This window comes from Mugil cephalus, chromosome 17 (genome assembly GCF_022458985.1).
Source record: "Mugil cephalus isolate CIBA_MC_2020 chromosome 17, CIBA_Mcephalus_1.1, whole genome shotgun sequence".
Classification (NCBI taxonomy): domain Eukaryota; kingdom Metazoa; phylum Chordata; class Actinopteri; order Mugiliformes; family Mugilidae; genus Mugil; species Mugil cephalus.
This window is the reverse complement of record NC_061786.1, coordinates 21,981,906-22,008,973: the sequence shown is the minus strand read 5'-3', so window position 1 is coordinate 22,008,973 and position 27,068 is coordinate 21,981,906. Positions and strand designations below refer to the sequence as shown.

The window sequence follows — 27,068 nt, the reverse complement described above, 5'->3', positions numbered from 1 at the left end:
TCTAGTTTAGTTAGAATGAATAAATGCAACCAGAACAGTCACATCTGAGTGATGTTCATGCTTTGCAGGATTGAAATGCAGTGATTGCACCTTTCTGTAATTTATTCCTTACTGAGAAAAAATAAACCAGTTGAGATAGTATGATTTTATTTTCCATTATGAAAAAATAAATGTTTTACACTCCCAGAAATAGAACATATGGTATGCTTTATTTGCTAGCATCTATTTTCACGTGTAACGTTTGAAAACCCTATAATATGTCGTTATTAATTATCAGTTGTTCAGGTGAAGCCTTAAACACTGAAATCAGACAATAAACTCTTCATATAAATCATATTTTATACTAAAAAATAGAAGATAGTGTCTCCAATGGTAGCTGCACTGTATATGTATGATACAATCTACAAATTATAGTTTGTCATTAATAATTTAATAATATTTTTGTTCAGATTATGTCAGAGCTATAATTTATTCTGCCCTGATTTATTTATTTTAAAAAGTAGAATTGACTTTAATTAAAAGACGCCACTAGGGGGCTATGTTATCCTCTGAAAACTCAAACATCCTCCGACAATAATACAACTTTTAAATGTCTATTTTTATTTTGACAAACTTCTTTCACGGTCCAACTTCCCTTTTAAAACAATAAACAACGCTTCTTCTCCTGGGAAATGTAGTCAGCTTCGGAACGGGGACGTGTCTTTATCGTGTCACGGCAACTACATTACCCACAATGCCGCGCGGCGCCAGCAAACAGTTGACCCCCGCAATCCTGCAGCTTCAAATGTTTGACAGATCAAAACATTTGAATTATCTTAGAGAAGATAAAGACTGAAGGTTTATTTACTGGCAGTAATATGTCTGGATACCCGCGCTTCCAGTACGGCGAGTCGCGTTTCGACCAGGTACTTTTATTAATTAATTAATTTAATTTTGTTATAAAGTCTGCAACACCCAGCTGTTTATTCAGGAGAAAACACCGTGTAGCCACTTGTTTTCTTACACTAAACCAATAATATAGCTTTTATATGTGACATTTACTGCGTTTTAAAGATTCCTGGTTGTTTTTTTAGTCTGATTTAGTTTGATTTTGAAAGTTTAGGGGGGGAGTGGACGGAGCTGGACTGTGAACGCATCACGTGTGTAGAAATATAACAGTTATTTCTTCTTTTTTGATCAAGTTTAAAAGTTCGTTTAATGGCGGTAACTGCAGAAAATACTCATTTGGTGTTAAGGAATCACCAGTAGAACAATGACGAAGTGGGCGAACGGAAATATTGGCAGGTGAGCTGTTCTCCAGGTGTGACTAGCTAAAAATTTCACAACTAACGGCTAGTTTGGGTGAACTAATGTGGACTTTGAACGCAACACGAGAGTAAACAAGTTTAGATAGATAGATAGATAGATAGATAGATAGATAGATAGATAGATACTATTTATCCCCAGTTCAACGTCCGGTAGCTTCATCACATATAATAATAATAATAATAATAATAATAGTCCGTGGAGTCTTAAAAGTCTAAAATTTGAAATCCCAATTTAAGGCCTTAAATAAAAATAAAGTTTTTCATTGTACGTCTTAAATTTAATTTTGTCTTAAATCCTTATGTCCATTTATTACTGCTTCATTTGCAGCATGACCCCCTCTGGCCCCGGTCTGTTATGTTTCTGTTCCTCATTAGTGGAAACCCACCCACCCCAGGGATGTCTTGACTTGAGTGACACTAAATTTTGTTATTTTGAAAGTAATTCTTGGTCTCTGATTTTCCTTATTTTTCAAACTTTGTATAGGTCTTAAATTGAACTCATAATGGTCTTAAAAAGTCTTAAATTTCACATTCACAGCCGTCAAAGAACTCTGCTTATCTGGTCTGGTAGTGTCTGGTAGAACATGTCCAGCAGCTTCCGACCTAAACAACCTAAACCTCCTGAGGAAATAGATGGTAGACAGGTGTAGCTAGCGAAATTAAATGCTAGCATCATAGCTAACAGTTGCAAAAGTAAATGCAGGAATGGAGCTGCACTCTTTCTCACTTAGCTTATATATTATTTTAATTATCTGTTTTTCTCTTAAATGTAATGAAATTTTGAGTTAACAAAGCTGGACTTTGAATGCAACACGAGAGGTACCAATCTTAATTGTTGTTTCTCGTCAAAATCATTTTAATTTAATAGTGATAACAACACAAAATATACAAGCCGCCAAATTTGATGATGTTGTGAAGGTTGTAAAAATTAGTGTAAAGTAAAGAGACTTTGAACGCAACACGAGAGGAAACTATTTTAACTAATATAACAAGTATATATATAGTAGCCTTTAAATAATATGATATGATATGAGATATTGACCTATTTGTTAGCATCATGGCTAAAAACTTGCACCTGTAAGAGTTAGAACGGACCTGCTCTCGTTATCATTTAACTTCTATCTTGTAATGTTTTTGGTTTGACATTTGATCATATTTCTTTTAGTGTTTATTTTAGTTTTTTTTTAACTGAAGCACATTCACTTGACGTGAATCCGGCTTCTCCAGCTAATGATTAATAAAGTGGAACTGTGTATTTCTGTGTATTTCTACTGAAGCTAATTCTGTTCTGCAAACATACACTTTGAGTTTGAATGAAGTTCAATGTCACACTTTAATTAGCATAAAACAAATGCAGTTGATTTTGTTGAAATTCAGCTGAATGGACATTTAAGATGTTGTGTTTTGTTTTTTTTGGTGAATTGTGTTGCTTTAAAATGACGCTCTCTTTACATCAGTGAGCTAAATAACACAACATCTCTCTGTGTAGTACATTATACTACAACAGCAACAGTACTACTTCAAAATGAACATGTAGCAGTTCAATCAATCAAACTGGCAACTAAGTCAACACACATTTAGTGAATGTACATATAAAAATAAGAGATCTGCAGTTTACTCCTCACAAAACTAATTTACTAACTGAGTTGTGATGGAGTTTCTAAAAAGGTGTAAATAATAAAGTTGCCTTTTAGCAAAGACAGGAAGCTCTGACCTAAATTTAAAGTCCAAATAATTCTGCCTTTCAGTTTGATCGACTGCCTTTATGAAAATGTAGCAATAAGCCACAGAAGTGCCTTTTTTTACTCTTAGAGTATTAGACCGACTAAAATACTATTTTTTGATTTGGTTTTCACACTTTTGTACTAACGTACTTATGATCCTGTGTGTTACTGTTCTATCTCCTCTGCTGCTCTAACACTAAATGTTCCCACTGTGTGAACTATGTTGCAACATTTATTATAGTTATTCAAAAATTTAAAAAATGATAAACAGTATATCTACTGTAAGTTTCAAATAATCTTGCAATCGAAAGATCATTTGATTCATCATCAAAAAATAAAATAAAATAATAAAAAATAATATTACAAATAAAACAGTAGTAACAGAAGTAAATAAAAGCAAATAAGTTTAGAAAAAGTAACTTGAAGACCTCAAGTTATTATGAGTTAACACTTTCATCCTCATCCAAATATTCCAAAAATGGTTTCCATATTTCAACAAACTGTTTTCTTTCTTTTCTTTTCCCTCTGACAATATATCTAAGTCTTTCCAGTGCAAGATACGTTGCAATCTCCTTCAACCATAACTTTACAGAAAGCAAATGAAAAATATTTTTCCAGAAAAGATCAACCAGTCTTCAAGCCGACTGTTTAGAACTGACAATCAGATTTTCAGGGTATTTACTCAGGATACAAAGTTTGGTTTACACTAGAATATTCTTACTCACCATCACGTTCTATCATAGCTAAATTTAACACGTACAGATAGTATTTCTTGGATGTATTCGTGGCACAGACGTGGAAACCAAACAAAATATGCTCAATGATGTGAGTAATGAAATATCAAATCATAAATGGTGTAAATGAGATCTGATACAAAGCGAGTGAACGATACTTCCCACGTAGTAGGTTTAGAAAAAGGCAGGATAAGTCGCCTTTATTCGCAACTTGGAGAATTATAAAATTTAACAGATTTAAAAAAAAAAAAAAAAAAAGCAAGAAACTATTCCCCCTCAACATGTTTGTACCAAACCATCCATATGTTCGGGAAGTCACAAGGCGCAGCAGTGAGTCAGATACCAGATTTTCCTCCAAATTAGCTGTTAGTGCAATTAAAGTGAAGTTAGGGAGGGACGGGCGGCGTTCAAGGCTGCGTGGTGTGTTTCTGTAGCTCCTAAATTATTCCTTATGCTCCGTTATGAATAAATGATTGAAAGGTATTTCTGGCACAGTCATTATGGGAATTAATTGCGATGGGTGCGAGTGGATTGGAGTCCCTAAAAGATGCAGATATGAAACAGTTTGTCGGAGGCATTAATGAGGAGGCTCCACCTGGTGTGTTAAAGCAGCTGTTGAGCTCGAGTGTCGCTGTTTATGGAGCGACAGCTGGAATCGCTCCGGCTTAAAGACGCCATCCACGATCTGATTTGGCTCCTGATATTTAAGCAAAAAAATTAGATTTATTTCACCTGCAGAGTAGGTGGAAAGTTAGATTTTATTAAGTTATTTTTCTTGAGTGATCATATATTAAAAATGCATGAAATACAAAAACAAAAGTCTTGTTTTTTCACATCTTTTCTGTTAACGTGATATTTTCTCTTTCTCTTTCAGAACACGTTTTTTGGTCGGTTCAGGCACTTCCTGGATGTGATTGACCCCAGCACTCTCCTCGTGTCAGAGGTAAACTTGTTTAAATGCACATTAACACACATCAAACGAGGTTATCTTTCAGTCAGCACTTCAACCTGTCAATCTGAGCCTCCTGTACACAGTAGGCTCCGCCCCCATCGCTGCTGAGCCAATAACATTACAGCTGACTCTGTCAGGTTCTCCACATTTGGTCCCCTCAGTCCCCAGGTGAATCCCAGGTGAAATCCCAGACGCTCGCTGTGATATTAGCAGAAGAGAAGCTAACAGTGTAGCTCGCTCCCATCAGCCAACTACTGTTTCCTACTACATTTACATATGTTTAAAGGTGAAGCTGTGTATGTTTATGGCAGTTGCATGGCCGCCCTAGTGTTGCACATGAAATTTGAATATTTAAAAAGTTCAATATTGAATGCAAAATGATAATAATAGTGGCTATTAATAAATAGCACCAGGCCGAGTTTAATATAGAACATATATTATATCTTACTCTTCTTTTACAGCTGTTTCTATCAGAGTCAGGTACTAATTGAAACCATTGCATTAACTTTGATTTGATCAAATCAAGACGTCTGACACGTCCCTCAACAGCTGGAAGTGTGTTTATAACATGGCCAATATGTCATCGCTGTGAGTTTTACTACGAAACAAAAGGAGGCGACATTTACTGAAGAAGGAAAAGAAAGGAGAGGAAGAGAAATGTCTTGTTTTTAATCGTTTAACGAGGCTAATTTATTAACATGCTCGAGGATTCTCGGTCGCTCTGAACGCCGCGCCGCTCGGCCTTCGCCGTAACGTTTCCACAGCTCTGGGTTCGTGTTGTGGTAAATGTGCTCGTGGAGCCATCGGAGCTCTGGCACTCTGGGTAATGAAGCTGTTAGCGAGCTCTTTGGTGACAGTAATAGCGGTGGTAGCTCCTGGGACGTGATGAGGTGTGGACATATGGGGCAGCTGTGAGGGCTGGAAAGTGCATATGCTCACACACACACACAGACACACACACACACACACACACACACACACACACACACACACACACACACACACACACACACAGGCCTGGCACCTTGCTGTGCAGGCGTAGCCTCAACTTGCCCCTAATGATGAGAGTGGAACAGGAATGGCCCGTGATTTGCGTACACACGGTCTCATGTGCACACATAATACTGCCGCACAAAGATTAACATGCACACACACACACACACACACACACACACACACACACACGCTTAGATGGGCGAGCTCATTAGAGCAAATTGGTCCACGTGACCTCGTATTTTGCTCGGCATTAGACGATGATCACACCACAGAAAGCTGCTCATTACCTTTTAGGAAACTCATTTGTCAACTGAAAATCAGCATGAAAGTTTTTTGTGAAACACAATTATCACACTTTGGGCTTTGTAACACACATAGCGGAAGGGGAAAATGCATATTGAGCCGACTCAGACTCTCAGAGGAAGTAACGCTCGGGCTTAGTTTTCGCGTTTTAATAATTTTACTGACTTTTATCTTCTGAATCATCAGAAACGGCTGCAGGAATGTGTGGAGCTGCTGGACCGTTTCAAACAAGGCACTTTACCTCCGGGAGTGACCGATGCTCAGGTAAAGACACGACACATTTAAGATGAACGGAGTGAAGGTTTACACCGATCAGGCGTATCATTATGACCACCTTTGTACCTCCAGAACAGCTGATTCATCAGAGCAGGTCTCTGTGGATCGTACCACAGATACTTGATCTGTTTGAGACCTTGTGTCTTGGTGCTAACAGTTTTGTGGCTGCTCTAATGGTGATGATGCTGATGAGTTGTTTGCAAATGGTGTTTTTATGTGGCTCGTCTGTCACCAAAGTGTTGATTTTTAAAAGGGAAACAAACATAAACGTGAGACATCAGCTGACCTGTAGAAATGTCTGTCACGTTCTAACAAACTGGAATTCTTTCTTTATGTTTCTTCCTACAGCTTTGGAAAGCTCAGAAAATAAAGCAGGTAAGATTTCCCCTCTCTAATGTTCTTTTCCTCTATAAGCAAATCTAGTGGAATAATTAACCAATGGGAGCAACATGTGATGCAATCAAAGAGTTACCCAAAACTTCACCAACCTATTTCTGTTCCTACCACCAAATTCACCACGCTGGTAGCGACAGGACGGGAGCAGTAGGTTTATGTTTTCTAAGCCTTAAGTCTAGATAGCTAGCTCGCATGAGGCTAGCATAATGCTAGCATAAGGCTAGGTTAACTTCAAACTTCATTCATTTGTAAAGCAGAGATCAAGGTTCATTTAATTCAATACAACTCAAAACATTATATCCAACTTATATTTTCTCTGTTCATTCCTTTTACTTCTCTTGGGTGAATAATTGTTAGTTTGTAATACTATAACACTTGTTACATTTTAAATATTGGTATCAGATGACCAACATGGGACAGAGGTGAGTCAGAACTCAAATTTGCTTAATTCCTTAGTTGGATAGACTCTCTCTAATATACGGCTCTGACGACAAATACAGACTACCGCCACCTGCTGGTATGCAAAGTTATTTCCAGTCACAGTAACCAGCCGGTCTTTGGCATTAATCTTTGTGATGTGTTCAAAACACAGTTAACTTAAGGTGATGTCACAGTCTGTCTGTGTTACCTACTTTCAGCCATATTCAGCCATATTCCTAAACCTTTTGCATAGAGCTCAGTATTAATACCAGAGTGTAAAGACCGTCCAGCCTTCACCCGTCTCTCTAAACGTTAGTATTTACTTATGCAAGTCACAGTCTGAACCACTCAGACGCTCTGTTCAGTTGACATTTGGCTCAGACATCACAAAGGATGAACTGTAATGACTTTTGGTCGTTCATTAACTGTCCAAATGCCAAGCTTCAACTTTTACTTTGTGTTTATTTCTAATTATTAAATGTGGACGTAAACAATGTACTTGCTTAAAAAAAAAAAAAAAAGAATCAGCATGTGAGCACTGTGATAATAGCGTTAGCCAGCGCTGCCTCACAGAAGTTTTGTTTGACATTACCTTGGCCTAATTAACTTTCAGGAAAGTCTTCATTGAGTTGTTAAACCACGTCACTGAGTTTCACTGAAGACATTTTTCAAAGGTTAACCGAGTGCACACAGTCCAGGAACTGAAACTTTTAAGTAATATCCGTCGCCACGTCCTTCCCATTTAGATCTGACACTTTGTTTTTAGGTAGTTTCAACATATTTAAGGTGACGTTAGTAACAATAATTTCACTTTCCTTCCGTTTTTTTAATGTCACAATCGTCCTTGTCTTCCTGTCTCATGCGAACACAATGATTTGGGAACATTCTGTTCTCATTATCCTCTGATTCTAATCATTACGCTCTTATTACAGGCCATCATCCACCCTGACACGGGGGAGAAGATCCTCATGCCCTTTCGGATGTCAGGTTAGAGCCGCTCAGCGTGAAGGCCTTAGGGGGGAAGTGGGATCTGGGGGCTTGTTATGTGGTCCAACATGGAGGCGTTGTTCGCCCTGGGAACTGTCACGGCTCTACGGGGCTCTTCAGGTTGTCTCGGGCCTCGGAAAGGTCACACTCAGCTGGGCGCTGATTAAAACCTCGCTCCTACGGTGACAGTGAGGTTCTGAAGGAGCAAACACTAGTATTTTGGTCCAGTTTTTTTTTTGTAAGGTGTCTTTGAAGTGTCAGCGAGGGTGGGAGTGAGAAGGGGAGGAGGGAAAGACGGAAGCGATTAACCTGTTAGGATCAACACACACTGTACAGAATCAAAGGACCAGACACACGAGTTTAGAGAAACAGGACAGACGGGTTCAAAGAGTTTATACTAAACGGGATTTTAGAGAATCATCAATGAAATATTAGGTCAATTAGAAAATGAAACAGCAGCAGAATAACTTGATGTTTAAGGGTCATAATACTGATTGTCTTTTGACAGGTTTCATCCCGTTTGGCACACCTGTGGTAAGACCTGCCCTCTGTTTTATTGATCCAAACCCACCAATCACATTGATGCAATATGAAGACAACAGGTCTGTAAAAATCGGTACAATGGAAAAACAGTTCAGTGTCAAACAAAAAACAGATTTCGATCTCTCTATTATTATTCTACAACATTCAAAAGAACGGTCTCAGTTGCTATTTGGATTTTCTGAACCCTGGAAGTTGTTGTTTGTCAGTAAATGCACAGCCTCGTCGAGGAAAGTTGTCATAAGACTCAATTCAAGCTCCCTTTATCGGGCAAGTTACCATATATGGTCACTTCTGCACGCATCACAAATGACGTCGCTGCTATTTTTCTTCACTCAGCCAATCAGCTAAAATATTTCCAGGATGACAATAAACAAAATATCAAAAGCAAAATAGCCGCCAAGCCTGTTTTTTGAATCTTTTATATTTCACCAAAACGTAAAATTAAATATTAGAACTTGTTTTTTTTGTTTGATGTTGACAAACTGTTTTTCCATTTTACTGATTTTCCGGTCTGAATTGAAATTCAAATGAACGAATCATACACGGACCTTTATCAATTGTTCTAAAACGTTTTTACCTCTTTGTGCAGGTCGTCGGCCTCCTCCTCCCCAATCAAACGCTGGTGTCAACCGTCTTCTGGCAGGTATTTCTTTAAATATCAGGAATCAGTATTATCATTTAGATAATATCAGTTATTTATTTTTTATTTTAACTGACATTTCTGTGACTGTAGTTTTTTCCATCAGGATTTCTGTTAAGATAGAGACAAAAAGAGAAAGGAAAAAATAAAACAAACACAAACAACTCAGCTTTACACTGGTTTCCTTGTCCTCCTTTAATGGAACTTGTTAGATCTTGTAGAACTCCAGAAATGGGGTTCAAGTTTCCTTAAAAGATTGTAGAGAACCTTTCCTCAGAAAATACAGAATATTTCTGATCCATCTTGGAAAGTTAAGTTCTTCCATGACAAGAATGAGGCGTCAAACATGAACTTTTATGCCACAATATTATCACATCTACTTTTCCTCTTCTTATAAGTTCTATGTTTAACATATCATCATTTTTATCTTTTGGCTTATTAGTAATTTTGTTCGGATAAAACGTCAAATCATGAGTCGTCAAACAGAGACAATCTGGTGTTAATTTAAACTTGAATCTAATGGAAAGTTTGACATTTTCTTATTAACTTTTTCTCCAGAGTTACAACAGTTTAATTTGCTTATGAAGACTGAGAGATAAATTAAATAAAAACACTGTTTTATGATGTATATTTCCATAATCAGGAATGACTCTTATACTGATGTATAATTAGTTTATAGTGAACTCACATAGAGAACAGCTGTAATGAGACGAATGTGTCTGTGTTGAATCTGAATCTCTCCGTCTCCTTTTTATTACAGTGGTTAAATCAAAGTCACAATGCCTGTGTCAACTACTGCAACCGCAACGCCTCCAAGGTACCGTACCTTTCTCAGGTCAGCTGATTGTTTTTATTGCCATGTCTCACACTTTTTTTTTTATTTTTTTGTCCCTGTAGCCAGCTCCAGTTTCCAAATTCTTCCAGGGATACGTCGGAGCGGTGACCAGCGCTGTGTCCATTGCTGTGAGTCGCATTAATGCTGCATGAAATGAGTCTGTGTTATGATCCGTTTTGTTGAATGATAAATAAAATGTGCAGGCAGTTTGTGGCAGATTTTAACGCTTTTAGGAAAAAGCACCACGATTTATTTTTTTAATGGTGTCAGTTTCCTAGGAGCTAACCATCATTAACCGTCCAATATCAGCTTTTACAAAACCCACAAAACCTTTAGATTTTTCTTACCTTTCTGTCATCAAAGGCTCACGTGTCAAAAAGAGTATAATGCTCGTTCACACACCTGCCTGACACAGCCCTTAGCGTGGACAAGGGGCTCAAACCGAGCCAATTACTGGCCCCGCTGGGCCCTCATCCGGCCCACGGCCTCGGGCTCCACAATGGCAGCGAGCACGGGGGGAAAAAATAAGATGTGCGGGGCGCCTGGAGGGCGGAACGACGGGCCGGGAGGGGGCCGGGAGCTCTCCAATTAAACGTCCGCTCTGGTGACGCCCCCCCGCCGGGCTGCAGAGAGCTAGCGTGGTCGTGGTGGTGGTGGTGTTGTGTTATCTGTGCAGCCTCGTGACTACAGGCCTCTGTTACTGTTGGTTTAAAACACAGCAAAGCTGCATGATTCAGCTGTTTTTTCATTTAGTTTGTTAATCTGAGAGTGTAGTTCGTTTCATGGCACTTTTGAAAGACCAAAAGCTGTTTTCTTATTATTTCAAAGTGGCTTTTTTATTTATTTTTTTATTTATTTGTACCATGTGCTTCTGGTTTTTCCCTTCAGGTCGGCCTGAATGTTTTAATCCGGAAAGCAAACCGCTTCAGCCCAACCACCAGGCTTTTGGTGCAGAGGTTCATCCCCTTCCCAGCAGTGGGTAAGTTTAAAAAGCTCAGAGAAAACAGGGATTAAGTCCCACTTCTCTACTACAACGGTCCTTCTTCTTCGCTTTTATTTTTTTTTATATTATTTTATTTGGATTTGGAAATCATCTGCCTCAGCTTTCTGTTTTTCTTTTCCTCACTGGTTCGTCGACCTTAATCTCTGCAGGGATGGAGACGTGTTCCCTTTAACAGACGTGTGTGGAGCCACAAAGCTGATTTTCATGCCACTCTCTCCCACAAACACAATCACACCCAGGGGTATAGACCCGTGTCCCAGAATGCCCTGGGCTGCTGGCTCATAATTAAATTGTTTGCCTGCCCCCTCCCCTTCCTTACCATAGCGGTTCTTCTAATTAAATCAACAGGTTTCTACAGCGCAGCCTTTGCCTGGTAATTGGCTGCTCGTTAGAACTCTGCTGCCGCAAACAAATTGGATAATTACCCCTAAAGTGGCGTCTATGTCAAGGCCTCATTTACCTGATTTCTGTTTGTTCATTGTTGTTGCTGTTGTTGTTTTGGTGGGCCCATATAAAAGGTAATTAAAATGGCTAATTGAAGCGAGCGAAAGCAAAGTGCTGTTTGAATTTTCACCCGTTTGATTCGGTTTGCTTACTTAAGGCTAGATTTATTTGTAATAACCTAATCAAGCGGCGGCCTGTCACTCAATTAGATCATGAAGACCTTAACTGGAGGGGAACTTGCGAGTGTAATTAATTTGATGTCTTTTGAAAAATATTTGTCGTTATTTGTGATATTTAGGAAGTAATTACGTGAAAAATTCTTGGATGCATTTCTGTGGTTGCACCACTAGTTATTAGGCGACAACTGGAACAAACACAGATATTTAAATTATGTACAATTAAACCAGATATTTCATCATTTATCTTTAACGATTTTGATATTATTCTTATTATTATTTCAATCAATTACAAACAAGTTTTTGAGAATGTGCTGCAGCCTTTATTATTCCTTGCCAAAATCCTACTATCGCTCCCTTTATTAATTGGTCTGGATAAAAAAAAAAAAAAAGAAAAACAATCCCTTGTAGGTAAAAAGAGCTATTTGCTCAGTCAATTGAATTCCCCTCACAAAGCGACCTGGCAGCCCCGCGGCCCTTCGCACAGATAACTGTGAACGCTGTTGTCTTAAATTAAAAAGGCTTGGGGCGCCACCACTAAACTCTCTAAAATGAGTTTTTCTTATTCCTATTAGAGTCAAGAAGAAAGGTTCATCTGTATTAACATACATTTGCGTTCATTTCAGCGCGCGTGAATAAATCAGAGGGCAACAACACCCGCTGTTTGTCAACCTGCCAGACACTTTGGTTCCGCTCGTCCGTTACTGTTTGTTTGTGTCGGGACGTTCAGTTTCATGAATTACGACGTAAAGTGAGTGTTTATTTGTTCATCTAGAGGGAAAATCTGATATTTATATCACAGGATCAAATCTGTGTCTTCCACGAGATCCAAACGCTCAGTGAATAAAGTCGTGTTCGCGCCACAGCTTATGTTGAATAGAAATGTGAAATAATGTTAATATAAAATGTTGTTATGCATCCTGAACAGGGCAGGTGGTGCTGATACTATCTGACATTTTACAGTAAAATGTCAAACTGTAGCACCAGAGACAAATCAGGCAATATTTTATTAAGATTTGACCAAAGAACTGACCTGTTACGTATCTAATAGACTGATTTTATTGTTCTTAGAGACACTGACGTTACATAACTAAAGAAAACTAGGTTTATCTCAATGCAATCACTTAATTTATGATCATGAGAAACCTGCAAATTCTGCCATCAGTCTGTACAGCTCCTCGCTCTGAGTGTGCAGTAACACGTATTTATACTGATATTCCTTATATATTTATTGGTTTCTAGACTCACCATGTGCAAACATTTTCCGCTGCAATAATACTCCATATAAAATATAATTATAGAGCAACAACTCAGAACATGTTCACTTACACTTGTACATATTTTCATATATATTTCTTATATGTTTTACATTGATGCTTGTATTCTGAGAATAATTGCCTAAATGGCTCTTTGTTCTGAACACTTTGTGTAGAAGCTGCTGTAAAGAAAAGTTATAAATAATTTTGTTTCTGATTAATTTATGATTTACTAGATGTTATAAGAGAGTAATGCCTTCATATACCTTTCATTAAACAATTATGTTTTATTATGTCAAAAAACACTGGTGTCATTAGGCCTATTTTAAGGGGACTGAAGGCAAAAACAATTCAATATAAAATGACCAGAATATGAGTTTAAGTAAATAAATCACTTAAATATGATCGTAAATCTGCCCATTTCTCTTCACTTCATAGTGTCAGGCGGAGCGAGCCCCGTCCTTCACTGCGTCCTTATCAAATCCGTTCCTCTCATTAATATTAATTTAATTCAAGTAATTAAATTATAATTTTTCAGGGCTTGAAATTGCAGCCATTTTAGTCACATGTGTAATCTGTGTGATTTCAAAATATCTGCAAACAATTATTGTGTTGACAGCGACAGTCGTGCCTCCATGTTGATCAGTTATTAATAGTTACTGTTGTTGCACTGTGTTTAAATAATAACAATAAATAAATTCTCAGTCTTTTTTCGTAGTTTGTGAGATTTCTCCTGGGTCCTAAAAACCTAGTGACGCCCTGTGAAAAAAAACCCTGAGAATAAGTAATATTGAGATGAGGAAATTGTCACATTATTCTTGAAGGCAAAAAACTGAACAAAACTTTCCAAAACGTTCCCGCTAACGCTTTAATTAAAGACATTAATCTCCCATCTTTCCCGTGCCCACGACCGCACCGCGCTCTGAACTCGCACCCGAGCCACAGGCTGAAAAGGCAATTTGCTAATTTGTGAAATAATAAAATGTTTTAAAAACACTCTCACCTCTTTCGCAGCGAGCGCTAACGTCTGTAACGTGGTGCTCATGAGACACTCGGAGCTGTCGGAGGGCATCAGCGTGCTCGACAACAACGGGAACGTGGTGGGGACGTCGAAGGTGGCCGCCAGGCACGTACGTAGCTAAAATAAATCTACCACGCTGCTCTAGCTGTAATTAATCAGTAAACGCTGCAATGCGTGTAGATGCAGCACAGTTTAAACTGTAAATGAGAGCTCACACGTCTATATTTACACGTAACGGTTGAGTTTGTTTTGCTTCTAAAACATGTCGTTTTTACTTTTTCCCGTCTTTGCGACAGGCTCTGTTGGAGACGGCCCTGACCAGAATGGTGCTGCCCATGCCCATCCTGCTGCTTCCTCCCATTATCATGTCTGTTCTGGAAAAGTAAGAAACACAACACTGACTTTTAATCACTTACATAAGAAATAAGATTTCTGTTTACAGCCACAAAGTTATGACGTGAATAACATTGTGACAATTCTGCTGGGAATCTTTTGGACCTGGCGTTCATTCATGTGGATATTATTTAGACATGTAGCCCCCACCCAGACCAGACCAGACCAGACCAAACCAGACCAGACCCCCCCTCCACCCCATTACAATAACACAAAGCAGAGATACAGCCACAAAAACAGTTTAGGAACAACTCAAAAAAGCATGAAGAACAGCACAGGGTGTTGACCTGGCCTCTAAATTCACCAGATCCCAAACTGATTAAGTATCGGTGGGATCTCCCCCCTCAAACTCCCCCACTAACAACATTCAACACCCTCAGACCATGTCCATTCTCTCAACTGATTTGGAGGCACAACTATGTAATATTAATAAGGTGCTCATGATGTGATACCTATAGAGAAACAATATTAGAATTTAGATTTAGACATTTTTGTCTTTGTTTTGCCGTGTGGAAGTTTGCTCATTACTATTTATCACGAGTTCAGAGAAGAGATAAAATTATAAACCCAGCAATGTTCTTCATAAACTACAACAAAACGCACACAGACGACACATCTGCTTTCCAATAGCTTTTCTTTTTACAGAGACGTGCCTAGTTTCAGCATCCTCACACTAAAAATTAATCTGCTGTACCTTCAACCGGTGCAGGTTTGAGTTTCTGTAGGTGGCGCTCTTTCTTTGCCCTGTTCATTGCAGCTGCGCTCAAGTTAATCTCTTTATTTCCAGTACTGTTTTTTGGGATCAAGTGCATCCCTCCGTGTTCAAGAAACAGTTTGAATTAGAAAAAGAGACCAAACACCCCCTGTCTGCTGCAGCAAAAACAACTGATTTCACCCCCTGATTCGCTATAGATGAGTCACCGCTTGTATCAATCTGTGTTATAAACTGGCTTTTTCGTTGGGCCCACACAGTCTGAAGAAGCCTCTCTCCGCCGCTGAGGCTCAGCGTTGTGTGATTTGACTGTAATGATGTCTTAATGATGCGGCGTGTTTATACGGCCGCGCTGTGATCGATGGCCTGACTGAGCCTGCGGTGCGCCGAGGAATGCGGCCGTCTCTGGGAAATCCTTGACGGCACTTGTTTCGACTGCTCCGAGTAGGCGGGCTCAGACGGCGGGGTGGCTCGGCTGCCCAGGTGTGTTTGGGATTCCTGGCAGCTGAAAGAGACGAGAGACGAAGCTGTGAGGGCGAGCAGAGGAGCTGTGAGGCCGACTGCGGTTGCAGGTGAATAGCGCTCAGCTATCCTCTATGTCAGCTCGCCTTCACTGGCTCTCAATGGAGCGAGAACAAGGGGACAGAGACGGGTCTCTGGGCGGCCCCTCGCTGATGGATTACACTGTTGAGAACACGTTTAGAGCAGTGACAGCACGTTCTGGTCCTCTGGAGTTTGGAGGTTTACAGACACATGAGAGGGCTCGGAGCATTTATTTATTGTTGTATGTCTTAAGATAAATTAATGCACATACGCTTGGGTTGTCGTGACATTCATGTGTAGCACTCATGTCACACTCGGTACGTTTACATGCACGTGCAAAAAAAAAAAAAAAGAATTACTGCCTTAATCCGACTTTAACTGGACAATTTAAGCTTAAAACTTAAAAATGTGGATTATCAGATCAAATTAAGGACCATTTGAGTTGACAATGATCCATACGAACTATTATGGATTTGGAAAAGTAGATTAGCCTCAATTTCAGTTAGTTTAAATCAATTTTAGGTCATTTCAGTTACGATAAATGTAGCTAAATAAAAGATGCTAATGCTAAGAGCTTTACTGAGAAGTAACGTTAGCAATATAATACTGTTTTTACTAGATAATACGTGTGTACATGCTCCACAACCGCTGCACTGGCATGTGACCCCAGAACAAAAACATCCAAGAAAGTCAGTCACAGAAGAAGAAGAAGGTAAACAGAGCCACCTGAGGGATAGCGCCATCTTATCTGCACGATAAGTAGTGCGCACATTACATACAAGATTAAAAAAATTATTATTATCCATCTGGTTGCTGTTTGAAATGCTGGTCCGACACATGAACGACTCCAGTTGGTTATTATATGACATATTAGGCCGTATTAACCTGTTGGAAAGACACATATCGCCACCTAGTGTGTAGGAGGAGGACATGCATACACAAACAAACATATGCAGATTTAAAAACTAAAAAGAAATAACTGTATAGGTTTTAATTAGAATTAGAATGCAGGACTCTTACATTAGAGCACATTAGTTTTCACTTGTGTACTTAATGTTTTGGCAGTTGAACATATATCGTGAGAGTAGGTTCTGAAAATCCGATGAAGAAACCCTGACATGCGAAGAGTTTTATTTCTTTGAATCAGTAATACTTAATCAACAAAATCAACTAAAAGAGAAATATTAACCAAGATCAACACAGTATTTTCTTAAGTCTGGGTGTGTGGTAGGACGTATAATAATAATAATAATAACATATATATATGTTTGTATTTTGATAAGTTGCATGACAACGTTTATCCTTAAAAATCTCCTTTTTGGATCAGTTTGCACCTAATTTGTTGTGGGTTGAGTGTAGTTAAAGGAAATAAAGCAAACGCTGTTGACAAAGAACTAATCTCTGGAACGATGTATGTATATAAAGAACAGTCTCTTTCTCCGGCGCTGTGAGAAACACCTCCTCATTATTTTCTGATCTCCTCTGTTGCATCTTTGTTTGTAATTACCACCTCCAAATGTTCCCAAGCTGCGATATTAGTGTAGAAATTTCAAACCTGCTTTACACTTTAATTGTTCTCATTCACATGCTACCGCGTATACGGAGCATCAAGTTCCACAGGGCTGGAAAATAAGAAGGAATTATTAGTGACGCTGCTTCTTTTTTTAAGCTGTTATGTTTATTTTAGAGTCAGAAACAAACATTGAACCACTGTTCCTATGTCACCATCATTCAGTGACATATTTCTCTCTGTGGCTGCAGGTCAGAGGGATAATCTAATACCCAGTTAGGTTCTTTTAAACATTCAGACCTCACTAAAACCTCATCCACAGCATGGCCTCTCACCAGGTCACTGGGAGCACGTGAATGCAGCCGGTGTTGCGTGAAATCGTGTCCTTACTTTGGGGATAAATATCAAGATTTTAAACTCACAGGTGTGTCCAAACCTGCGTGTCCTCCTCTCTGCATACCTCACAACTTCTCTCCCATTGACTTTCCTCTTTGTACTGCAGTTCTCCAAGACTCCAAGATGTGTGTGTGTGTGTGTGTGTGTGTGTGTGTGTGTGTGTGTGTGTGTGTGTGTGTGTGTGTGTGTGTGTGTGTGTGTGTAGCCTAATTAAACCATGGCAGCCATATGTGTTAATGAGCTCCCTCATTAGGCAGTAGCTCTCCTCGTTAGGGGGAGAGGCGTCGCTGGTGGAGGAGAGATGGAGCGGCTCTTTCTCAAGCTCCCGCTGAGTTCGCTGTCCCACACACTGAAGAGGGGATTATCCTACGGAGGGGCAGCCAGGAGAAAACACGGACCGAGGACGGGGAAATATATTTCTGGAGACAAATCTATGAAATGTCCTTAACAAAAAGAAAGAAAGAAAGAAAGAAATGCTTTTGGTTCCGATGGCTGTCAAATTGATTTGAGAGGATTAAACATGAAAGACAAAGACAATGTTAAGTATTTATATTTAAAAGAATTCCTCTAAACAGCAACTTAATGGACTTAATTGCACTTCATCTGTAAATGAGCTCCTTCAAATAGTCTTTTTATTTGTGCAGAGATTTTTCTTTTAGAGAAACTTAATAGAAACATAGAAAAAACAATGTTACTGTTGAGCAGGTTGAAGAAACAAAGCTCCTCGGTGTCATTTTAGAAAGTAAGGCACAGATATGGGGAAGAATGTGTCACTCATAAGAAGATACTCTGTGTATTTGACACCACAACTGGTCAAACAGGGAACTGACTGCTCAGGGATCTGGTGAAGGACTTGGGAAACCTGCAGAGGCTCCAAACAGAGCAGCTCTAACTGTACAATCAGGTCAAATGTCAATTCTGACATGTGCAACACGATGCAGAATTGAAATGAACTTCCTCAAACACCTGCAGTGCAGCAACAGAGCAACAAAAAATGTAAACAAAATGCGCAAATGTTGAGAATATATATAAACTATGAAAATATCTCCTGTATATGCAAAGTAGCCTAAAACCTGACATGTAAACGCACATGACAATAAATTAGACTAAAGTCACAGAGAGGCTGAAACTATCTCTTATAGTCTTTTTAAGAAATATTAGATTATGAAAACATCCTACTTGTCTATATAATTAACATTAAGCTCTGTTATACGTGCAAATTACATGACACAAGAGGATGCTATCATGCTATCATCATGCTATCATGCTATCTTCATGCGGTAATGCTATAACTGCCTACAGCTAAAAAAAAGCATGGAGTACACATGCTTGTTGTTATTATTGTAATGATGGTGATTGTTAATAATGACTGTTGTTGATTATTATTATTTCGTTTCTGAGTATTATTCCATTTACATTCAGTTTAGTTGAATGAAAGAATGTGAACTCTATGAATGTTCAATTCACAACAATCTATGAAAGAGTGTTTTTATTTCATGTGTGGACCCCAGGAAGTTTAGCTGTAGATGTGCAGCAGCTAATTTGGATCCTACTAAACATTATTATATCTATCCACTTGTCACAGCCAGACTTAGGAGCAATTACCATTGTGTAATTGTCTTAACTAGTCCTTAATTCCTAACTCCTGAAACATTTGTCTGTATCAGACTGTGGCTGATTAGTAGAATCTACTAATTTATAACGTTATTTATTTGCTTTCTTCTTCTTCTTCGTCCTCCGTCAGGCTCCCTGTCCTGCAGAGACGGCCGAGGCTCATCCTGCCCGTCCACAGCCTGGTGGTTCTCGCTGCCTTTGGCCTGGCGCTGCCGCTCGCCATCAGCCTCTTTCCACAGATGTCCCAGGTACTAAACACCAAACTCTGTGTTTATTTCAGCGTTTAAAAGTGCGTCAGACCTGGACCTGTACGGAGATTACTGACGCATCAGATGTCAGTGTGAAGCTGTTTATAGTAGATAATAGTTGTGCTGTGATGTGAATCAGTCACGTCAGGGACATTTAAATACGAGTCAGCGTCCTCGTTGGCAGTGATTTCTGTTTCCAGCCGTGACTGTGTTGAACGTGGGGCTCGGTTTCAGTGACTGATGTTTTGTCTGCTGACCTCTTCACTGTTTCCCATTGAGCTGTACAGAAGCTCCCTCCTAATGAGGCACAGCCCTCTGAGACTTTAACCTGCTCTGTTGTGATCTCCTCAGAGCCTCCGCTGCCTTCATTCACCGCCACTGATGCCATGCGGGCTAGCAGGCTGAGGTCTAACTTTAGCCTCATTGCCTCCGTACGTGTCATTGTGCTCATTAAAATGGGCACGATTTTGTTTTTCCTCTCTTTGTCTCCTCTCTGCCAAATGACTTGCTGACACCAGCCAACCAGCTCTGGCTTTAAAATGTTTAAGATTTAATTACCGCTGGAAATAGCTCAGACAGCCATATGGCAAGAAACTTCAGACATATGTGCCGCCAACAGTCCTGTGAAAAGCAGCCTCGCGTTCCGCCGAGGAGCCTGTTTTTCTCTCACAAGTCCTTTTTGCACTTTCGTGAGCATAGCAGATGAAAAACAAAAGATCTCCCCAAAAAGCAACATGAGTGCCCCCCGCTCCCCTGGACCCCCCGCCTACTCAATTTGTCCCACTTCCCCATTTCACACCTACCAAGATGTCTGATTACGACGCTGCCTCCAACTCCAACAGCCATCTGTCTCTGGTTCAAATATTAGGAGATGCAACCCTCAAATTAGACTTTAATCTGCCAAATTGGCTCTTTTTGCACATTAGCAGTAAATGGACGGAACATTTAAAGCCTTTAAGAAGGATTTAGCTACGAGTAAAACCCTCTCCAGATAAAGGTAGTGGTTTCGTGCGGATGATGCGTGGATGCAAACTACACGTCCATGTATCCGACAGCTTGTGCCAAATATTTCCGTTTGCACTATTGATCTTTTCGTTCTGCTTTGATTCCCACAGATCGGTGTGAATCAGTTAGAGCCGGAGATCGCCATGGCAACAGATTGTAAGATCGTGACTTACAATAAAGGCCTGTGAGCGATGTGAGCCGAGCCGAGCGGCGCGCGGGGATGGGGCCCGAAACGTTTCCGGAGCTGCCAGAAACTGAACGGTGGTAAATTTGGCTGCAGCAGCCGGCGAGGGATTTTGTGTTTACTGCAGTTGATATCGAGGATGCATGTTGTTAGTGCAGGAATAATGATTGTTAAACAAGAGAGTAACAGTGACAGGAAAATATGAATCACAACACCTCAGAGAGGATCATCACTGTTAGAGCGGAGACGATGCCAAGTCGCTGAAAGAATCAAAGATTCGCTGAGGGAAGGTGACAATCGGTAATTAAGTTGGCTGCTTTATTTCTGAGCCGCACTTTTTCTGTAATAAACAGAATTTAATAGAAGTTTAGTGACATAATCATGGTTGTAAATAGGCGTCTAAAGGAGTGAAGCTGTAAACACTGTGATAAAATGAAACCATTTAATGATACGAAGCCATAGAATACGTGACTGTAGCTGTGATCACTTCACTCAGAGAATGACTTTAAATTCTGGAGCACAAAGCTACAATATTACAAAAAACGGAACAAAAGATTAGAGTTTCTGTTCATTATTTATGCAAATTAACTAATGGCAGGTGCTTAAATTGCTCCTAATATCTTTCACACAATGAAAGAAGTTAAATATCAAAACTGAAACAATGTTTGAAAGATTTATACTCGACCGTGAACTGTGTAAAAGTTTTAAAATCCTCCAGTCAAAGGACAATTATTAACCAGAAAAGTGGATGGTGAATAAATTATAATCAATTAAAAGGCAAATCACTGTATTTTTGGCACCATTTTTTCCTCTTCTGTATAAACTATTTTTTGTAATATGTAATATTAAAATTAGCAGCTGCTAACAGTTATTTAAAAGTATTAACCTGAAGGTTTATTATTATTGTTATTATTACTGATTGGTTGCTATTTTGTTTTTCCTCTTTTAAAAGTCTGTGTGTGTGTGTGCGCGCATTGTCGCTTGATGCTTACAAATGTCCTGTCTTAAAGTCTTATCTCTTGTCGAGATCTGCGCCATTAGTGTGTTTGCGCGGTTGCCAGGGAAACGCGGCACAGTAGGCTGCACCGCGGCGCAATCCGACAAGAAGCCACATGCAGGAATCAGTGGAGGATGCTGGGTGTGAGTTATGGCACACAACCAAGGGTGAGACAAATAAAAACAAGACCCCGTTCATTAATCACGCCGCAGAAACGCGCTCGGCTGAACTGTTGTTTTTAACTCAGGTATTCACACCACACTCTGGTTCTGCTCCGAGGATTTCACACGTATCGACATCGGCTTTTACGTTTTCAGCGTTTAAATATTGATGATTGCTTTGGGTGATTTATTTAAAAAAAAAAAAAAAAAAGTCTTATTTGCTTTGTGTGTGTGTGTGTGTGTGTGTGCGAGACATTTCAAAGTGATTTTTACTGCGCTGCAAAAGTGTAAATAACAGTAACGGTGCATATTGAGCAGGACATAATTCCTTCTTCCTGGTGATTAGTGTGATTTGTAATTCAGCGTGTTTACGGCTGCACTGCGGGGTTTGCCACTCAACGTGGAATTTTTTTTTATAAGCAGCTATGAAACATGTAATTTGCAGTGTGAGCCGAGGAGATGGTTAAGGAGGCAGTAATCAAGTAACCGTGATTAAAGCGGTCGTGGGGATTTGGTTTTTGTGACACCTCCGCTGCCCCCCCCCCATCTCACCGCTCCTCTGGAGAGCCTCTTGTTTTTCACGGCGGATTCCTGCTCCCATCCTGAACCCTCCTCTCTGCTGACTCAGGCGACAGGAGACGCAAACGTTTAGGGAGATGAGGCGCTGTTTTCCCCTCTGTTTTCCTAGCAGACGACTAAGAGGTGCAGCCTTTCGTTAATTGACCTTTTACCTACCTGGATGCGTCAGGCCCGATCTGACCCGCGTGGAGCTACTGTACCGGTAAAAAACTCACATGTCACGGTGTTTATTTAGACAGAGAGGAATGCTGAATGCCCCTTACCGTGTGTTTGCACCTGCGCTGAGTATAGGATGTCCTGGGAACTCAAAACAACACATGTGGCCTCTCTGCACCTCCAGATGTCTGACGTATTGTGCGCTTTTGTGAAAAAAAGGTGAGACTATACCATTGTTTTTTTGCATGTCCCCTCTTTTCTCCTCGGCCTCGCCGCCTCTTCGCTTACAAAACAAGACGTCAGGGTCAGACGTCGGGGCTCTTCTCTAAAGCCTCGGGGTCATTAGGCGGAGATTCCTTCCGTTTCTTTTGACGGATGGTTACTCGGTGAAAGGGCTGCTGCACAAACTACTTTCCCCCTCTTCTTTTTCTTTTCTTTTTCTTTTCTTTTTTTGTTCCAGAGGTGGAACCATCTGGATGGAAATCATTTGTGGGTTCCCCTTCTGCAGGGATTCAGGAGAAGTAGCGTCCGACAGGTAAAACACCTGACACCTGTGCAGCTGTCCTGCAACATTCCAGCCTGAGAGAAGCCTCCTAGGGGCTGTTAGATAGTTTATGTTGTCCTGCGATGTTTGTATGATTCCAATCACTTCACGTTTCCCTTTTAATCTTCACCTTTTTGTAAAAACAACCTGAACCTTTTTGCTTCCTCTCTTCTCTTTGTGCCACTGAGGCCTGAGCGTCTGCAGGTTTTCACTTTAATCAGGTAGTGGAGCAGCAGGTTTCACACTGATTTGCACATGAACCTTCAGCTGGAGATCTGCAGCTAATGAGTGACATTCTGCAGCTGCTTTGGAATAAAAATCCTTCAGACTCTGGAGCAGAAGAATTCACTTGCTGTGCACCTGGATTACACACAAACATTGGTATTTGCACTCCGAGAAATAGTTTTTACTTTTATTTCTAAAACATCTTTTTTTTTCTTTTTTCTTTTTTTTTTTTGTAATTACAGGTTCCGCTTGAAAAGTATGTTCTCATATATGTTTTATACTACACACAGCGCTTTTAATGACACCTGCGGACATTCAACAAACGGAGATCCTTCACTCCCACACTGACTGAATGTGGCCCGGTGGAAGAAGCACAAAGCTGCGAACTCGCTTTTATTATGTGGCTCAATTCGCCCCTGACGCCAGAGGTCTCTGCAGCTTCTCATCTGTCCCACAGTCATGCACAGCTGGCCGCGAATCAGAACAAAGCTCGGAGGGATCGGCTCTGGAGCCGCGAGAGTAGGAAATAAAAAAAAAATAAGAGTCGTGCAGAGACGGTGGCGAGTCGTGATCTTGTTTGACACATAATTAATTTCCTGTGTTGTTGGTCTGGCCGGTCACCAGCGTGTTCTCCAGCTCACTGGGTGGATTAACGGTGTGTGTGTCAACACGTCCTCGTCGTTGAGGAGAAATTTAAATTAACATGGTGCACAGGTGGCGCAGTGGTTGGGGTGAGCGGGGAGGTGTTAATGACCTAAGCATGTGGTAAAAAAACAAAAGAAAAACAGCTTTAATGAAACAAATAGCCTCTTTTCAAAAAAAAAAAAAAGTTTAGCACTGGTTTATGTACAAATTAAAAAAAAACAAACACTATGACGGAGGCTGACGTGATTTCTCTTCATCTTTGGCGTCACTAAAGATCATGAACTGATGATGTCTGTCCTCGTCCTCAGACATTCAGGATCGATGCCATTAAATATGTTTCATTTATTTATTTTTTTTCAGTGTCTCTGAGTAAATTTAGCACCTTGATGAAGAGACGTGGTCACATGTTTAGTCCTGGAGTCCTCCTCTAATGTGTCTAATTACACTTAATAATATTACATAATAAATAGTGTTGGTCCTCTGGTGCGTCAGAAGGGGACGCGGGGAGTTTGGGGGGTGGGTGGGGGTGGACTGGGGGACGGGGAGCGCAGGGTTTTAGTCCTCTGAGGTCACGTCTATGTCCTCGGAGCTGGACTGCTTGGTGGCGATGCGCCATCTGTTGATGTGGTGGTTTCCCTTCTTCTTCTGCTGGCTCTCTGGTCCCTCCTCCTCCAGCTTCTGCCGCTTGTACTTGGTCCTCCTGTTCTGGAACCACACCTTCACCTGGAGAGAGGGAAGCGTCCAGAGTGTGACCCCCCCGGTAGAAACGGACAGCATGAAAAAAAAAAAAAAAACAGCTAGTCAGATTTATGAAGGTAGATAATGTCTTTGCACTGGCACCGTTACGCATATAATTAAATGAAATCTGTATTTATATTCATACATAAGAATGCGGCTGATAGAATTAGTCAAATAACCACATTAATTTTTATTAATGCAACTGTAAAAACATTTAAATGAAAACGTATATTTTTAAATTATCGTCTTGAACTATTATTATTTCGTGCAGACTGTTTGTGCACCTGTATTTCTGACATTTATAAACCGAACTCAGTTGAAAATAATCCTTTTTGAGAATTAAACTAGCTTCAGTCTATAATTAGAGTTTATTTATTTACATGCAAACAAAAACTTTGCATCCATGACGCTTAAGAGACTGAACGGCTTCTTCCTGCCTGACTCCTGCAGCTTTGACCCTGGAATACGAGCTCGGCTGATTATGTGGCCAGGATGCATTTTTAAAATAGCGACGCTTTACACTCACACTAATATTAGCTTCGTTCTTATATTCTGCCTTTTTCGAGCTTCAGGCTAGTTCTGCTTTGTTAAAACCGTTTTTCTCAGGAACCCCAGAACGTTTCTTTTATTATCTCTGATTAAATAAACTGCACGCGAGTTAATTATTATTCACTTCACTGTCTTTAGAATTTGCGAGCCTCCTTTATTGACCCGCTCAGAACCTGCAGGCAGCTTTTATCCGTATCACTGACTCAGGACGTTTCTCTTTCTGCTTCCTATTAGGCCTCATTGACACCCAGATAGTGTGGACTCATTAAACTTAAGCATCAATAATATTTACTCTCCTTCATTGTGGAGGACGCATAAATTAAACACCTTTAAAGAGACGGGTGCAAATATGGAATTCTCACAAATATATATATTTTTTTTTTTGAAGATACGTTCAATTTAATATGAATTCAGTTAATTTGGAAATATTGTATTTGAGTCGCACTCTGACACTAAATAAATTCAGATAATAAAGATTATTTTACATCCAGGTTTTGAAATGCTGGGAATATTTTTTTATTTATTTATTTTATTTGGGAATGAATCATGCCCTACAATAATTTTTTATTTTGCTGTATTTGTGTTTCTCTTGACTCGCCTGTGTTTCAGATAAACTCAAGCTGTTGGCCAGCTGCTTCCTCTCGGCTCCGACCACGTAGTGGTTCTTCTCGAAGGCTCTTTCCAGGCGCAGGAGCTGGGACGGGGAGAAGGCCGTCCGGATGCGCTTCGGCTTCCTGGCGAAGGGACCGTGGAGGAGCAGGCTGTCCTGGGACACATCGTTACCTGAGAGCAGAGACACGACAAGGGCGGTCAGATGTGGCTGCGAAACGGTACTTTAATCATTAGTTTAATACATAATAGAATGACAGTAATATTTTTTATTTATGTGAATGCATGTTAATATTTCTCTATCCGACCATGGCTGCGTGGATAATAAACAACAGTGTCTGAAAACCTGATTAGAAACGCGTCTAATAACTGATATAATGTCACAAATGAGTTTTAAATTCCTTTAAATACGTTTTTACTAAATATATCAGTCAAACTAGTTTTGCGCAAATCTCGGTTTTTGTCTTTTGCACAAAATCGATAAATACGGTTAAATTAATGTAACAATTATTTTTCATTTTATATAATATAGTTGTTGAATGAGTGCTCATTTAATTTATTGTATTTGGAGAATATGAGAAAATGTTTGAAACATTTCCAGTGATTTAACTCAGCAATACGAAATCTAATCTTTTTACCACAGGATACGATAAAAACATAATAATTTATTTTATGGAAATTAAGAGTTTCAAATATTCCTGGCTGGTTTACCATGCTGTGATTTTTTATTTATTATTTTTTTTTTATTTCACATATTTATATGTTTTAATTCTAATTAATCTGATCCTTTTGCGTTTCCTTGCAAAACTAAATAAACGTGACGTTTCTGTAAAATATTTATTTATTTTTAGCCTAATAAAGATCCGTGCATTTAATTTAGTGGTAGATTATCCTGCGTTTATGTATTTATGCATTTTATTTCTTGTCTGGACGTTTACAGTTGCAATAATCAATTAAAATCATATTCTAATAAAACATAAAATGCCCCATAAGGTGCATGTAAAGTGCTGCAGTGGAGGCCGAGATTTTTCAGGTAAATAACTCTGCAGGTTAAATCATCTGCTGCTGTTGTGTGTGTGGATTTTATCCTTTTTCTTCCACATGGATTTGTATCTGCTGTCCCTCTATAGCCCGGCAAGATTTTTTTTAATTAATTGTAAAAGAACATAACCTGAGGCTACATGAGTTCTACTGTGCAGTGAAAGGAAATCATCGTCGGTGCTTATCTTCTCCTGCTGCGGTCTCTC

The 27,068-nt window shown here is 39.7% G+C and overlaps 2 protein-coding genes and 1 long non-coding RNA gene across 4 annotated transcripts in view; 2 read left to right on the top strand and 1 right to left on the bottom strand.

Moving 5' to 3' along the window:
* Positions 1-752: 752 nt before the first annotated feature.
* Positions 753-21,408, top strand: sfxn5a (sideroflexin 5a). Its single transcript, XM_047611625.1, has 14 exons — positions 753-905; positions 4,640-4,708; positions 6,203-6,280; positions 6,641-6,667; positions 8,041-8,095; positions 8,604-8,629; positions 9,228-9,281; positions 10,039-10,095; positions 10,176-10,241; positions 11,002-11,092; positions 14,007-14,122; positions 14,310-14,395; positions 19,312-19,429; positions 20,545-21,408. Exons 1-14 carry the CDS (start codon positions 858-860, stop codon positions 20,620-20,622), a joined length of 969 nt encoding a protein of 322 aa, XP_047467581.1. The 5' UTR covers positions 753-857; the 3' UTR covers positions 20,623-21,408.
* Positions 20,702-27,068, bottom strand: part of emx1 (empty spiracles homeobox 1) — a 7,227-nt gene continuing 860 nt past the window's right edge. The window contains exons 2-3 of the mRNA XM_047611627.1: positions 25,811-25,995; positions 20,702-24,648 (exon numbers count right to left, since the gene is read on the bottom strand). Of these exons, the coding sequence (XP_047467583.1) occupies positions 24,481-24,648; positions 25,811-25,995 (353 nt within the window). The 3' untranslated portion in view covers positions 20,702-24,480. The remainder of the gene's footprint in view (positions 24,649-25,810; positions 25,996-27,068) is intronic.
* The window catches only part of LOC125024009, a 19,182-nt gene continuing 18,020 nt past the window's right edge, over positions 25,907-27,068 (top strand). For both annotated transcript variants that reach the window (XR_007114691.1, XR_007114690.1), the window contains exon 1: positions 25,907-26,042. This is a non-coding gene — a long non-coding RNA (uncharacterized LOC125024009). The remainder of the gene's footprint in view (positions 26,043-27,068) is intronic.

What these genes read in the sequence shown, in the direction of transcription:
- sfxn5a (XM_047611625.1), top strand. Translation starts at nt 858, where the DNA reads ATGTCTGGATACCCGCGCTTCCAGTACGGCGAGTCGCGTTTCGACCAG. An exon ending in CGGGAGTGACCGATGCTCAG is followed by an intron (nt 6,281 to 6,640) that starts GTAAAGACACGA and finishes TTCTTCCTACAG; the next exon opens with CTTTGGAAAGCTCAGAAAAT. An exon ending in TGTCAACCGTCTTCTGGCAG is followed by an intron (nt 9,282 to 10,038) that starts GTATTTCTTTAA and finishes TTTTTATTACAG; the next exon opens with TGGTTAAATCAAAGTCACAA.